The sequence below is a fragment of the Python bivittatus genome, unplaced genomic scaffold (assembly GCF_059951505.1).
Source record: "Python bivittatus isolate LINGU-HERP-01145 unplaced genomic scaffold, Pbiv_v1 ctg000200_np1212, whole genome shotgun sequence".
Lineage (NCBI taxonomy): Eukaryota > Metazoa > Chordata > Lepidosauria > Squamata > Pythonidae > Python > Python bivittatus.
Window position 1 is genome coordinate 21,104,915 of NW_028277040.1, and position 16,205 is coordinate 21,121,119.

General features: G+C 39.8%; 1 protein-coding gene across 4 annotated transcripts in view; it reads left to right on the forward strand.

Moving 5' to 3' along the window:
- WIPF1 (WAS/WASL interacting protein family member 1) overlaps positions 1 to 16,205 on the forward strand; it is a 62,900-nt gene that overhangs the window by 41,001 nt on the left and 5,694 nt on the right. For 3 of the 4 annotated variants that reach the window (XM_088135792.1, XM_088135793.1, XM_025168997.2), the window contains exons 3-7: positions 6,131 to 6,260; positions 8,086 to 8,247; positions 11,177 to 11,947; positions 13,965 to 14,189; positions 15,941 to 16,054. In XM_088135792.1, the coding sequence (XP_087991918.1) occupies positions 6,131 to 6,260; positions 8,086 to 8,247; positions 11,177 to 11,947; positions 13,965 to 14,189; positions 15,941 to 16,054 (1,402 nt within the window). The remainder of the gene's footprint in view (positions 1 to 6,130; positions 6,261 to 8,085; positions 8,248 to 11,176; positions 11,948 to 13,964; positions 14,190 to 15,940; positions 16,055 to 16,205) is intronic. The other variant, XM_088135794.1, reaches the window with a different exon arrangement.

Genomic DNA, 16,205 nt, shown 5'->3' on the forward strand with positions numbered 1-16,205 from the left:
GGGGATGGGGGAATTAGTGAGGTGGCTCCCTTATTTTTAACTTCCTTTTATTCTCTATTCTATTTTTATTTTTGTATTTTAAATGTATTTATTGACTGTGTTTAGCTTTGTGGTACGCTGCCCAGAGTCACCTGTGGTGAGATGGGCAGCTATATAAATTGGTTTGATAAATAAATAAATAAATGAGTGAGTGAGTGAGTGAGTGATATATATATAGATCGTTTCCCCCTTTTTGTTGGTTTTGTTGTTGTTTCTTAAGTTGGTTGCCTTTTTTTCCCCATACAGTTCTCTTTTTGGTTTTTGTTCTCTCTTTTGGGGGGGGGACCTCTTTCTGAAAAACTTAAGATAAATAAACCTATTAAGGTTTTAAACTATAATGCTTACCAAATGCCTTTGGGTTTCAGAGTCTAGCCACAAAAGGCTTGTTTTCCTTTCTCTCCTGAATTACAGTGAGAGACAGTGTGGGGTTATGGTTAAAACTTTGGAGTAGGAGCAGGAAGTCCACCCTCATCCTTGGAAGCTGATTGGGTGACTTTGGGACAGTTCCCCCCCCCCAGCTCAGCTACTCACAGGGGGGTTGTTGTGAATATAGTTAGGTCTTCTACTGTGGTTATATATAAGCACATACTGGAAAAAATACAATAATAAAAGATTATACTACTATGATGTAGACCTTAGGTGACTCCTAGCCTGGTTCATACATCACAGCATAATATGTTTCATTTGTTTGTTTGTTTGGGTTTAATATGATATGTGAACCAGGCCAAGCTTCCTCAACAAAGCTTTGTTGGGAAAAAAATCCTAGCTTAGCAGGTGTGCTCAGCCATGTGATGATTAAAATAAATCATAGCATGGGATGAATGTCCTACAATGGCACTAAACTGGCTTTTCTTTGTTTTGGGAAAAGACCAAAAAATACCCCCTACTAGTCCCAAGTTAGCTAAAATCATGCTACATTTATGTAAGCTAATACAGAGGTAATCCTTGGAAATGGAGATCCTTGGAAATGGGGACCCATGCAATGCTTCCCATAGCGATATACAGCATCTCTGTAGTAAGTTCCATGTCTGTCGGGGCACTGTTTAAGTTACTCGCTAAATTTCCAGAGTATGGTTTGGAGGAGTGGGCATCTTCAGCAAGTTCACCCACTGCTTTTCCATTCTCATTTATCTGTTTACCCTTGAAGTGGGATACCATGAGTTGCTTAAGCAAGTTTTGCTGAACTTGTTAAACATGGTATAATTGGCTAGGTTTGTAGAATGTACTAAGTCACACATCCACAAAGTCTTTTGTCTGGTGGGCATGTGTAGAATCTTCACAGCAAGTTGTGAGGCCAAATGGTTGCTTGGGGGAAGGGCTACTGATTTACAAAATAGTAGACATCAGGGCATAATCAATTACACTAATTTAGCCAATGGGACTTGACACTCCTATCTCCCTTCCACCATAGGATGCTACTTACTGCTTACCTTTGTTTTCAGCCAAATAGACTTCAGAACAAAAACTGGGCTACAGCTATCCGTTATTATTTTCTAAGAAATAAAATTTACAGGGCCCAGTGCCAGAGACATTAACAGAAATAAAGATGATGCTAGAACTGATGTTCTGCTTTGTGCAGATACGTATGTGCAGCACTTTAGACTCAAAGGCAAAAGAAAAAAATGCTTTGAAGAATGCAGTGTCACTCACATAGCACCTGAGTGCAATTCTTTAAAACAGCTGTTTTTGTTTGTTTTTTTTGGTGGGATGGGATGGCTACCCTCTATAGCTGCAGCACGATCCTGGGAAAAGCCATGTTTGTTAAGGAGTTGCAAAAAGGTACTATGTACACACTCCTGAATGCTTTGAAGCACCTTTTTGCTTTTGCAGCTCTCAGATAATGGCCATTTGTTTAGGGACCGTTCAAAATTACAATGGCGTTGAACAAGAAGTCTTACAACCGGTCCTCAAAGTTGCAGCTGTCACACCATTCCCTCAGTCACGTGATTGTGATTCAGGTGCTTGGCAACCAGCTCACAATTACAACAGCTGTAGTGTCCTGCAGTCACGTGATCGCCATTTGCGACCTTCACTGCCAGCTTCCAACAAGCAAAGTCAGTGGAGAAGCTGGCAGGAGGTCACAAATGGCAACTACATGATGTTGCACTTAACAACTGCACAGGATTTGCTTAATGACCACAAGTGGAACTGTTGTAAATCAGTGCAGTCATGTGACATTGCACTTTACAATTGTGTCATTTAGTGATAGACTGCCAGGTCCTAATTACTGTAGTTAACCAGGGACTACCTGTATTTGCATCAAGAGAGGTAGGTGTCCCTGAGCATGTTGATGTGCTGAGGTACCATATTTTCAAATCCCACATAATCACATAGTATGACATATGAACCCAGCCCGCCATTTGTAAGTCACCAAATTATTACTAATATTTGCCCTCCAAATCAGAATCAGAAACATGCCTCCAGTCATGGTTTATGGACATTAAGCATTCATCATTGTCTCCTAATTTAAATATCTCATCACATTATGGTGAGTGACAAACACGCAATGTCAGAGTATAACCCAGGTCTTCAGATTAAATATAAATGAATCTGAGCAGAAACCAATTCCAACTTTTAAAATGTTTTCACTCCCTGCTCTTCACATTATTTTAATGCCTATGAAGTGCTGGAAAGAAGTTCAGTAGTGTACTTATCTGAACAGAAGACCAGTTTCTCCCCCCGCCCCAAATATAATTTACCTTTAAAATGGCAGAGTTCTCATGTTCACTGAGAATATAGTAAATGAAGCAGATGAGGCTTTTTTCCCAGCTAATCTTCATCTGAAATTTAGGTAAGTATGATAGAAATTTAACACAGAAACCAAGTGCAAGAATATTGCGCAAGATTTACTTTGGGGATGGGAGATGATGGCAGGGGGTAAAATATGCTTCTTTAGTTAAATTTTGAACAAACATGAGTCAGCTTTCAAAACATCTGGAAAAATTTAAGCTGTTTCATCTTACTCTTGAAAATATTTTCTTATTTTTAGGTTAAATTTTATTTTAAGCTTGTATTACTGGTAAGAAAATACAGTTCAGATTTTCTAGCAGTACACAGCAGATTTTAAACATAGGTTGCAAGTTTGTAAAATTGGAAATAGCTATGCAACTCTTTGAACTGGCAGATGAAAAATCTTCAAGTGGTTTTAGTAAAAAGTAATCAACAATTTTATTCCTCTATAAACAAAGCCAGGAAATTCTATGAGATTATCCATTAATCTATAAGTGTTAGCTTATAGAAAATAAGTCTTTTGTGCAAACTGTGTGCACATATCTTTCCAAAATAGCAAATTTAAAAAAGTGTATCTTCCTTACAGGCTTATTTATAATAGAATTTAAATGTCAGCTTTCACTTAAATCCCTAGACATTCAGAGATGGATGCATGACAAGTCTGGACTTATCTAACTTTTTACAAAATGCTTATTGCATGTTTAGAGGCCCCATACCTACCATTTATACTACATGTATTTTATTTCAGGAAAGGAAATTTCCTGAGTTAGTTAAATAGCTGAGTTTCTCATTCATCAATACTGATCACTCTGCAGCAGGGTTCCTCAACCTCAGCAACTTTAAGATGGGTGGACTTCAACTCCCAGAATTCCCTAGCCAGCCATGCAAGTCCATCCATCTTAAAGTTGCTGAGGTTGAGGAACCCTGCTCTACAGGTACTCCCATTGTAGGCAAGCAACATTATACTATACACCAAAGCACAGAAAAAGAGTAAGAAATAGTAAGCCAAATAAATTGAAGACATGGCCTAAGAGGAAAGAAAAGGAAATCTAATTAAATTGAGTTTACACCAATACAATTCACTATATCACTCCATATATTTCTGTCCTCCTTTCCACCATGTCCATATACTACTTCATACATTGCCTTTTGCTGTTATTTTTCTCACCACTCTCTTTTTGAGGATCTCATTAGCTCATTCCCAATATGACTTTTTCCGTCTCAATCTATATACAAGCCTTCTTGTATGTTTACATTTCAATCCTCCTTCTCTATATGGCCTTCTTTCATTCTTGCATTCATTCTACATTCATTATTCACCCATTCATTCTTGACTCTGTCCCTTCTTGGTTTAGTACACACACTTCTTAAGCAACCCATTCCTACTGCATTCAGTTTAATTTTATATTTATCTTGACATACTCAGACATACTCATTTTGAAGCACACTCTTATGCACAGCCATTTTTGCTTCTTGCATTCATTGCAATAGGGGATATATGGAGACCCACCACCCTTCTATCATTTGAATGCCTTAGCATTTGTCCACCTGTTTTCCCCATCTTTAGAAAATGTTCTGACCAGGTGCATAAATTCACCTACTTCCTCTAGTTTTTCACTATTTATGTATCACTTGGCAATTGTTCATTCCATTTTTATGGTTAAAGACAACTGCCTTGGTCTTGGATACATTCATTTTTAGACCCCCATTTCTTTTTGCATCATAGGATCTATTTAATGCTTGCTGCAACTTTCTGATATCCATATATTCCTCTATAACCTTCCAAAAAGCAAAAATCTAGCGTGTGTAATCCTTGCCATGGGCTGAGTGTGTTGGCGGCTGATGCCAAGCCTGGCTTATCCCCACTGACACTGCAAGAGTGATCCTGCCATCAGACTGTTGCCCCATCAACCATGGTGCTGAAAAGCATCTGCTAGAAAGAATCCTGAAATACCATTTATCCTTATCCTTTTACAGTACATTCATCCTTTGCTTTTTCTCACCAAACCATCACTTTATCAAATTCTCTTGTTAAAACACTGTTTTCGAAATAAATTACTGGTGCAACCTCTCTTCATGCCCCTCTTCATACACACACATGCGTACACACACACGCACGCAGACACACACACACAGTTTGACAGACCTCACTCCAAACATTCATTTTGAAGTGACACATTTTGCTGTGTCATGGTAAGACATCCAAACAGAGAAAAATAAAAAGAATGTCAAAAATTGAATATTTTTGGAGTGAAGCTTGCCAAACTTCTTCTGTATTGCTTGCTACCGAGAAAAATGGCATGAGGTCATTCCAGAGTTAAACTTGACTTAAATAAGTCTTTAGTTTTAAATTACTACTACTTTAAATTAGCAACCATGACTCAAGGCTGCATGGATTTGGGGAAGGGGATGATGGTTTTAAAGATCTCTCCCTAAAATGAATAAAAGGAAAGAAATGTTTAATTTCATTACTCTAATGCCAGAGGATATAACATTTTATAGAATTTTACTATGTATACTTGTGCCCAATGAATAGCCATAATATGATGTAGGAAGGCAATCTTTATGTGCTTGAACAATGTCATGGGTTTCAAATACATGCAGAATTCTTTGCTGAAGACATGGTTTTGAATTTTGATAACCTGATTTGCATAATGTCAAAGTAAATGAGCACCTGGAACGATATCCCACATATATGTAGGAATTTAATATTGATGGTTAGAAGCTTAGCTGTTTCCTGAAATGAAGCATAGTTTGATGGTGAAATAGAATCAATATCTGATGTAAATGAGTGAAGTAGCCAATCATACATTAGCTAATAGAGGTTTGGACCTCTAGGACATTCCCACTGCAGTGGATTGAACTGAGCCATGGACTTCGGTTGGATCCGAAGTCAAGGTAGTTGAGCTAGGAACATGGATTGGGTCAAAACTCAAGCATGTTTTTGTGGGATGAGGAACCTATAGCCTTTCAGATATAGCTGAACTTTAACTCTCAAAAGTCCTAGCTAGCAGGGCCAAGGCTGATGGATGGTAGGAATTGTAGTTCACAAGATGGGATACATGTTCCCCATCCCCAGGCTATGCTGATGGAGTGTAGGTACACTAGGTAGCACTGTTGATATCAGTCAGAATTTGGGAGTTGTTGTATATGTTTAACCCAGATTTCACAGAGTTGTAATTTGAAGGTTGTAAAATCTGATCCAGCTAAATGTTTCACGTGTGTGCAAACAATAAAGCTTTATAGGAAATCATGAAGCTCTGATGTAAGAAAAAAATGCTGATTTCTACATCGAAGAATACTCTGATTTAAGTGCTTCTATCCTTGTTCTACCTAATATCTAGTATCTTTACTTTTGCAGGCAAACACAGAGAAGCCTTCTTTGAACAAAACAGAGCAGGCAGGACGAAATGCTTTATTGTCAGATATTACCAAAGGGAAAAGGCTGAAGAAGGCTGTTACCAATGATAGGAGTGCCCCAGTTCTTGACAGTAAGTATATCCATCTAGTGGAATGACTGAGCCTGTGGGCTTGAACTCTGGTGGTCTCAAACCTTCCTTCCCAGAGGCCCTCTGGGTCTTCTTGTCCTGGCCCTGCCTCCTGCTTTGGGAGAGTCTCTTGAGAGTTGCCTCTGCTACCATCTGTCTCCCAGAGAATGTATCACCTCGTGTTCTCTCCCTAATCATTGATAAATTTTAAAAAGTTTGGAGAGGGACTTCTTACTCCAAGTCATAAAGAGTCTAAAAAAGGAATATTAGTCCTGCACAAATGAAGATACGTATAAAAATCTGAAATACACTCAAGTACTGAATTTACACAGAAAAAGAAAGCAGACAGGAAATTTAAACAGCAGAGGGAAATAATCAACAAAGCTCTAATACAAATTCCACCCTAGACTTGTTACCTATTCCTTCAGAAATAGAATTCTCTTGAAATCAGATATTCTATCTGATTCAGTTTTTTGGACTTCCTTTTTCCTTAGAAATTCCAGACTGTAATCTGAGCTCTGAAGAACAATGTTTGTGCCATCATTTCTCAGTCTCAACATTCAGCAGCTTCTGCTTCAGTTTTAAAAAGCGACAAAAAAATCATTATGCCCTGAATAGAAGGAAGGACTGGGCTATCTCCCTATGTCTGAATGACAAAAAGAACATCTCTCCTTCATCAAGATGTGGATAAAGATGTCTGGACTGGCAGAGTAGCTATCTGAAAGTCTGAGCCTGCAGTCTGTACATTCACAACACTCCAATGTGTGAGAGAAATAGGATTTGTTTTGTCTTTCTAGCAATTAAAATATCAAACATGTAAAGCTTGAAATAATTTCTATATAGTAACCTCCTCAGTATATAGCTTCTAGTTGTGTGACTGGAGGTTTCAACCATTCCTCTTCCCTTACAGGACAGACCAATCTCACCAGAGTTAAACAGAATCAAACTTCCTTTAAAAAGTTTAAAGGTATTTGATGAAATACAAATACCCTTTAAACTTTAAATATCGAAAATGCAAACATTTAATAGTGAAACAGATAAATTACCCAGTTGTTCATATCATAGAAAAACAGCCACTTAAGTAAAAAGAAAATGCTCCCAGCAGACCACAAGATGTTGCTGGTCTACCACAAGTAGGATTTCTCAATCCCAAAGCCCCAGTAAAGAGAGGGGAAATTTCCTATTGTTATTACTATCATCATCATTATCATCATCATTATCCTTAAAAAATATTAACTCTTGAAGTATGTCATTCAAGGCTGATATAAAACAGAATTTCCCAATTTTTACAGAGATAATTTCTTCTGAAATAGAATCAAAAGAATCCTTTGTTCCTCTTCTTAGATTTCCCTTTACCTAGAAATTCCAAACTTTAATCTGAGGCTGTGGGGAGATCTCATTCATAACAATCTGTATGCAGCCATTTCAAACCTGATGCCCTCCAAGGCTGTTGGACTTCAGTTTCCATGATTTCTAGCCCTCATTATGAAAGATACTAGCTGGAAGTTATGAGAATTGAAGTCTAACACAACTGCAAGGGACCGGTTGGAGAGAGGTTAATTTGGTGAGTTATCATCACAGACTTAAACAGAGTAATTTGTACACTAGACTTTTGTAATTTTTGTAAACTAGACTTCTTGATGATGTAAAAATTGTTAATTAACATGGTTATGATGCATATAGAGACTCCAGTGGTAGAGTCTAAAGCAATTTGCTGTTTGGGGACAGACTGGTTATTATTTAATTTAAGCCAGATATAAATAGTCAACAAAATGTTGTGGTTTCAGAATCATGATTTAAGACCCCTTCAACTTCCCTCTCTTTGCAGAACCAAAAGGGGCAGGTGGCGGAGGTGGTAGCTCTGGTTTCTCCAGTGGTGGCAGTGGCAGCTGTAACAGCAGCAATAGCTATGGTGGAGGTGGACCACCTGGCTTAGGAGGATTGTTCCAGGCGGGGATGCCAAAACTTAGATCTACAAGTAGAGATAATGGTAAGGAAGAGGTGTGCTATCAAGAAGATAGAAATACAGTACCTTGGACTGACCATCTTTACTGTTATTAAATCAGTGAAGACAAAAACTCAAGAAAGTGTTCTTCTCCTATCACAAATGAACAATGGTTTTTCTCAAGCAGGATATTTAGTTAACTTCCTGAATGCTGCAGGCATGACAGGGAAGGGCCTCACACCTTTTCCAGACCAAAAAACCCCAAGTTTGTCTTTAAAGTGCCACAAGACTCTTTGCTTTTGATCTATTATAATGCCTACATTGAGATGTACAGTTGTTAATAGATCATTGTGCACCTGGGGCTGAACCTTGCTCCTTTCCCCCACCCCAAATGTTCTCGGCACCATTACTGTTTTTTTTTTTTCCTTTTTGTCATCAAGCCTGGCATATAGGTATGGAAACAACACACAAATCCTTTTTCTAAAATGTCTCAGCATTCACCACTTAGGCCATGCCCCCACTTGCACCTAACCACAGAACAAACATGCCCTGATATCATCTTTTTTCTGCAGGGTTCCATGGTGCTGCCTTCACCTTATCCCCAGCCCATGTCCATGCTTTTATGCCATCCTTAACTGAACTGGTGTTAAGTAGTATTTTCCCCCCTTGATTGATTGATTGATTGATTGATTGATTGATTATGTGCCATCAAGTCAGTGTTGACTCTTAGTGAGATATATTTCCTCCATGACGACCTGTCCCTAACCTGGTCCTTCAGGTCTTCGAGTGGCGCACCCATCGCTGCTGTAATTGAGTCCATCCACCCTGCTGCTGGTCTTCCTCTTCTCCTCTTTCCTTCTACCTTTCCCAACATTAGAGCCTTCTTTAGAGAGCTAGGTCTTCACACAAGACCTAGGAAGTAGGATCATTTGAGCCAGGTCATTGTGCCGACATTGTTCAAGGTCAGCTTCAGAATGTGTGAAATCTGTTAGGTTTTATCACCCATTACCATGGAGAGAAATCATGTGACTAGAAATAGAGATAGTAGAGACAGGATAGGTATTGGCAATGGAGACAGCCAGTTTCATGTCAGTATGGTTTTCTGCTGACTTAAGGGTGGATAAAAAGCACTTTAACTCAGTGGAAAGGTCAGTAAGCCAGTATCTTCTGGGTTTCCCATTGGTTGTTGTTGTTTTTTTCTTTCTGTCTTTCCCCTGTCTAAAGAAATGTATTTTGTGTAGATGCTCTTTGGGTACACTTGCCTTCAGTAGCTCCCACCTATTTATTTTATTCATCAGTAATTTATATCCTGCTCTTCCTTTGCAGAGCACAAGATGCTAGGCATGAAATTATTCTGTTTTATCTGTGCAATAATTGTGTGAGCTTGGTTAAGTGACTTGTCTAATTTATCAATCAATCTAAAGTCCATCAGTTCAGCTCTATAGTAGTGGCTTTTCCAGGCTGCACTGACTTGTTTAATAAGTTGGATCTATACAATATATTCATTGGTTTGTTGGTAATGTTGGTTTGATTTGGGTTTAGCATGTTGTGTGTAAACCTTAATTTATGGCTTAATGTAATATGTGCAAAGAACCCATTGGTTAAATTATGGTTTAGTATGAGATGTGAATTCAGTCAGGAAATTGTGTAAGTTAGTAGTAACCTGCCACTAGGCTGCCTTTTCTGTAATTGTTTTCATTGTACTGGTATCAAATTTAGGAACAGTATGCCTAAAGAAGAGTGATATGCTTATTTTAGTTATTTAAGATGCTTATTCACCAACTTTCATTTAAAAGTCCAATGGCATTTTATGATACCAGTATAAAATTCCAAGATGGCAAAAATAAAATATGCAATACACACAGTGGAGAGATTTCTGAAAAGCAGTATGCATTGTACCACTCAATATATTGTTTTCCTGGTACTTGAATACATTTCTTGGCCAGAGAGTTTACAGGAAGGCAGAGCTGTACCTAGTTTGCAAACATTTGAATGAAGTAGCGCTGTTAAAATACCTAAAGTGCACTTTCAGTAAGTGGTGGTGTAACCGTTGTTCAAAGCTAGTATTATCTGTTATGTCAAACTAGCTATTTATAGATCTCCTTTTAATCTCATGGCACTTAACATGCCAGAGTTTCTTGGTGAGGTTGCCTTTTCTCCTACAGGAAATTCAGGAATAGTCAAGAAATGCCTTTGCCCTTCCCTCCCGTTTTATATTATATTGAACCTAGAACTTTTTTTCAAGAGCTACAAAGTAGAGCTAATTATACTTGCTGAAATTAAAATAGGGAGGGTAGTAATGTGAAAGAAATAGAGCCTAGTATATATATGAAGTGAAAAGAGCCAGTTCCATCTAGTGGTGAAGGCACCAGGCTGGAAAGCAGGAGACTGTGAGTTCTAGTCCCACCTTAGGCATGAAAGCTGGTTGGGTGACTTTGGGCCAGTCCCTCTCTCTCAGCCCAACTTAATATCACAGGGCTGTTGTGGGGAAATAGGAGGAGGAAGAAGTATTAAGTATGTTCGCTGCCTTGAGTTATTTATAAAAATAATAAAGGCAGGATAAAAAAATCTAAAAACAAAACAAAACTAGATTACTGTTTGTAAGTTCCCTAAAAGTAGTTGTAGGTTTCTTCTCTCTGTAGTCTGCCTTGTGCTAGCTGTCCTTGGCTGCAAATCATCTTTCCCAACCTGATACCTTCCAGACATGTTGGACTGTTATGAGTCCTATCATCCACAATGGCTTTTGGGCTGGGGATTACTGGAATTACAGTTCAACATGATTAGAGGGGCCCAAATGAGGCAGGTTGCATGTTGGCATATATGTTAGAGGAAGTCACTGTTGATTCATGTTTCCACCTTTTTGGCAAGCACCTACTACAGCTCTAAATTGATTATACCAAATCCTTCCAGATATAATCTCTTTCCCCTCTACACACCCCTCTACACGCATGTACTAATTGCTTTCCATTTTTAGATTCTACAGGAAACAGAGCTCCAGTGTTTCCACCTGGAGGGCGAGCAACATCTGCAAAGCCTTTTTCACCTCCAAGTGGAGTAGGCAGATTTCCGGGCCCTTCTGGATTAAGAGCTCCAGCTCCAGAACCACAGAGAAACCGAATGCCTCCCTCAAGACCTGACATTGGCTCCAGGCCTGACACGGGTGCTCCTCCTGTGCCAAATACTCCAAGACCTATCCCATCCAGTCTATACAACAGGGGGCCTCCCCCTGTGCCAGGGGCCAGCAGACAAGCCAGCTTAGGGTTTACCCCTCCACCTTTCCCAGGAAATAGAAATCCAGGGTCTGGAGGATCCATTCGACAATCATCACCAGTTAGTCCTCCTTCTCCCTTCTCAAACAGGCCTCCTCTCCCTCCAGTACCAGGTAGACCAACAGAAGATAAGACGCCTCCACCATTACCTCCAACTGGAAACAGGCCATCTTTCAGCAGGGAAGCTTCCCTGCCACCTCCCCCACCTCAAAACCACAAGCCACCAATTCCTTCCACGCCACGGCCACCTGCAGTATCTCAGGTTCCTCCTCCTCTTCCCCCAAGTCGGCCAGGCCCACCTCCAGTTCCACCGACATCTGGCGGAAATGATGAAATGCCGCGGCTCCCTCAAAGGAACATATCACTAGCCCCTCCTCAACCTCCAAGTTTGCCTGGCTCCAGTCGTCCTGGGCCTCTGCTTCCTCCCCCAGTTGAGAGGCCACCACCTCCTGTAAGGGACCCACCCAGCAGGTCAGGTAAGATTGTCTGCATCCTTCCAGGGTGGGTTACTACAAAAAGTGTAATGACATAATTTGAATGCAAGGTTATGCAATATACATATATATCCATACATAGATAGTGTAGAGGGCAGAAGGCATGGCCTTCAGGGACAGGAGAAAGCTGCTGCCAAGACCATGGTCGGATAAAAGAGGACTGAGTCCAGGGCAGGTATGTAATCTATATAAACATCCCAGACAAGCCCCTCCCTAGTTTTCACAAACATAAAGGGATGGAGGGAGGGTGGGGGGAAGCAAATGTAGACTTGCAAGTTTCATTGTAATAGCTTTACAATAAAAGTAGTACTACATGACATTGGATTCCTAGTCTGATCTATCCTGAAGGGCTGACAGAGATATGGAAGGATGGTTGGGTGGATGGATATTGTTGGGTTCTTGATGTTCTCTGAGGTAACAACATGGGGGTTGGAGTTTGCTGGCTGTTTATATGTGGTAGCTTGTCTAACCAGCCTTGATTTATTGTTTATCTGGTGCTGGTTCTTGCTTATCTTAGTGTTGGTTAATAGGTGTGAGAGGAGGAATATGTTTAAGTCTGCCTTTTTCCTTGATCTTTTGGTTGCTTCCTTTCTGAAATGGTTTGTAGATGGAGCTTATTGCAGCGTGTCTGTTCATGGCTGATTTGTCAGAGGGTCCTGCCTCTAGGAATTCCCTTGCATTTTTGGATAAGGCTTGGTGTAAAATGCTTAGAGTTTTTCAGCTGAAACTCTGGTTGAACTTGTCAGTGTGTTAGAAACTTAAGACACACAATTGGCATGTCTTATGACTACCAGTTGACGTTCGTGGATGCTTTCGCAAATTGAGATTTCAAATTCTGCCTCTTTGCCCCAAGCCGAATTGGATATGTGTATATAATTCTGGGGCAGAGTTATGCATATAAAATAAATATACAAGTGGAAAAGTCAGTGTTGCTGAACAGTAACTCTCAGCAGCTCCTGCTAGCATAGCCAATGGGGAAGGATGCTAGTTTAGTAACATTTGGAAGGGCACAGTGGCTCCACAAGTATATCCCTCCATCAGTCATACAGTCACATAAACAAAGCAAGCATATTGCCACAGTCATACGAGCAAGGTAATGAATGAACTACGATATCTACACTGAAATTTGGCTGTCCAGAACTTCCTGATCATGCAATTCTCCCATCCCTGCTTGGAGAAGGGGCAGAATTGGTCTCAGCTCACTGATTTTATCTTCCTGGGGCTAATTATTGTTGGAGAGTGGCTCATATGGCTTGTTAAAGGTATGACTGATGCTTGATTTTGTATGGCTGCCCAGAGTCACTTAGATAAGGTGGGTGGCCATGCAAATTGAAATAATAACAACAACAATAACAATAATAATGAGAACGTGTGATTTATATTAATACAAACAGCATCTGCAGTGGCTTTTTTTTTTTTTTTTTGGTATCTTCAAGTCAGTCTTGATTCCTGGCAACTACCTGGACAAGGCCCTGCAGTTTTCTTGGCAAGATTTCAGAAGTGGTTTCCCCTTCCCTTCTTCTTCCCAGGGCTGAGAGAGAATGATAGGCCCAAGGTCACTGGCTTTGTGCCTAAGGTGGGACTGAACTCACAGTCTCCCATTTCTAATCCGGTGCCTTTAACCACCCCACAGACTGGTTCTTGCAGTAGAAATAGGGGATCAAAAAAGTCAAGATAGTTGTGGCAGCCCAATCAGAGCCCTACTCCTTTTGTATGTGCATTGACACTGCATGCTTGTATAAAGGAATGAGGCTGTGATTGAGCTGCGACAACTGCCATTTTGACTTTTTTGACACCCACCACCACAGATGCTTCCCTTTTCTTTGCTTATTAATAGCATTCATGTTGTATTCCTTCTGTGTACAAAATTTGCTGATAGCTTATTGGAAAGATGGGTTTGTGTTTCCCAAAATAAGGTACTGGGGGATTTGTTTGGAGGTTCGAGAATGGTGATTGCTCTACCAAAAATGTAACCACTGTTTGTTCTCATTATATTCAGGATCTCTCCCTCCACCTCCACCTCCACTAACCCGAAATGGAAGTACTTCCAGGGCACTGCCAGCTACTCCCCAGCTTCCCACAAGAGGAGGATTTGAAAAACCCAGAGCCGGGGCTGCGCCCCCACTTCCTCCTGACAGGCCAGGTTCTGGAGCACCACCACCTCCTCCTCCACCACTACCCTCATCTGCCCTCCGAAATGGATTCCAGGATTCATCCTGTGATGGTGAGTGATGTTATTCCTGTTTGGATATTGTCTGAATGCATAGTCTCCGATTTATCAATGGAGTAGTGGGAAAATGTGATGTGTGATCCTCACATATACAACAACGGGTACAGTTAGAACAGCTTTCTTGCATTCTGGAAGGAACTCTATATTCCTTCCAGCGAGAGAAGAATTTTCCATATACACAAGGACTCTTGCAGACATAGAAAGCAAGAGGGGCAACAAATGATCCCAAATGCCATCAGAGAGGCCTCTATGGAACCAACTTGCCTTGAGGTTATGGTAGAAGAAGCAAAAACAGATTAGTTGATTAGCCACCATCCTGCTCATGATGGTTGTTCCTCTTTGACTTATATATCTATCTCATTTCCCAGGGTCCTACATAAATCAGGCATTATACAATATCTGGCTTTAGATTTACAATAAAAAAGAAAGTGACAATAAAGAGAAAACAAGAGAGCAGTAGTTGATTCAGTTATGCAGTTGGATGAGACTTTACTTCAGATTTGCACAACATTTATTCTCCTTTTGGCCACCTTCCCTTTGCTTGAACTTTTCTTGCTTATTCTCCCATCTCCAGAGGACAGGAGAGGGAGGAACAACCATCATGAGCAGGATGGTGGCTAATCACCAATCCGTTTATGCTTCTTCTCCCATAGCCTCAAGGCAAGATGGTTCCATAGAGGTCTCTCTGATGGTATGTGGGATCATTTGTTCTCCTTCTTGCTTTTATCACCGTGTCTGCAAGAGTCCTTGTGTTTATGGAAAATTCTTCTCTCACTGGAAGGAATGTAGAATTCCTTCCAGAATGCAAGAAAGCTGTTCCAAATGTTTGGTGAGAGCTCTCTATACCTGTCGTTGCATATGTGAGGATCTCCGATCATATTTTTCCACCACTCCATTCATATAATAGTCAAAGTAGGCTAGATGAAAAAATACTGAAACTTTTTATAAGTAAAGGATGTTTCATTTTCAGTGTAAACACAGATGATGAAGGAAACAGATCTCTGTACCACCTTAGAATTTATATTAGTCCTTGTATTTTATTCATGAAATGTGTACATCTTGCTAGAGGTAAAAACTGTAAGAGAAGCTGTGCCTGCCCTCTAGGATCAGTTATATTACAGAGCATTGTTGCTGCAAGGATGTTAGAAATGTTTTGATGAATAAATATTAGATGTTGTAAGCTCACATGCCATTAGTAATATTTTCATATGGTTTCTGACCAATGCCAGACTGGTTTTACATATGTGGACTGAGTGAAGTTAATGAGAAGGAAAAGAGGAGGTAAAAGGAATTTAGTGTTCTTTCAGTTAAACATATTTGTAATAATAATATGAAAATTGCTCAGAGGCAAAATAAAAGTATGGACAGTGATGAAACAATTTGGGGAAAAACCTGGTACGTTCAAGACATGTTGGATGTCAGCCTACCCTGAATCAGAGGAATGTACTTCTGCTGAGAAAAGAAAGTGATTTGAAGCTAAAGATGTTCCAATATTTGGAAATATAATAATGCTATCCTGTACATGTCTCATGAAGGCTTATTCCCATTTGGATGGACTCCCATTTTAGGATTGGTTTACAGAATATACACTCTGTTGAATAATATGTCATCAATCCAATGTTTTCCAAAATGTAGGAGTCAGTTTTAATGGAATGCTCTTGAATGAGCATATTAGTGAGATTTGTATTAACATGATTTGTCTTATGTATACAATAATGTTACACAATTCTTTTATGCGTACCTAGATGAGTGGGAAAGCAGATTTTCCTTCCATCCTCTGTCTGACTTGCCACCTCCAGAGCCATATGTGCCTATGAACAAGAGTTATCCTAGTAAATTGGCAAAAAATGACAATAGAAGTAAGTAGTATGTATTTTTTTCCTTTAGTTAGTATGTTTTATAGTAGTGTATTTGGCAAGTTATTTCTGTGAAGTATTTTGAATGCTTAGAAGATGCTCCATAAATATTGAGTATAATTATTTTTGGTAAGACCATGGAAGGAGTACCAGT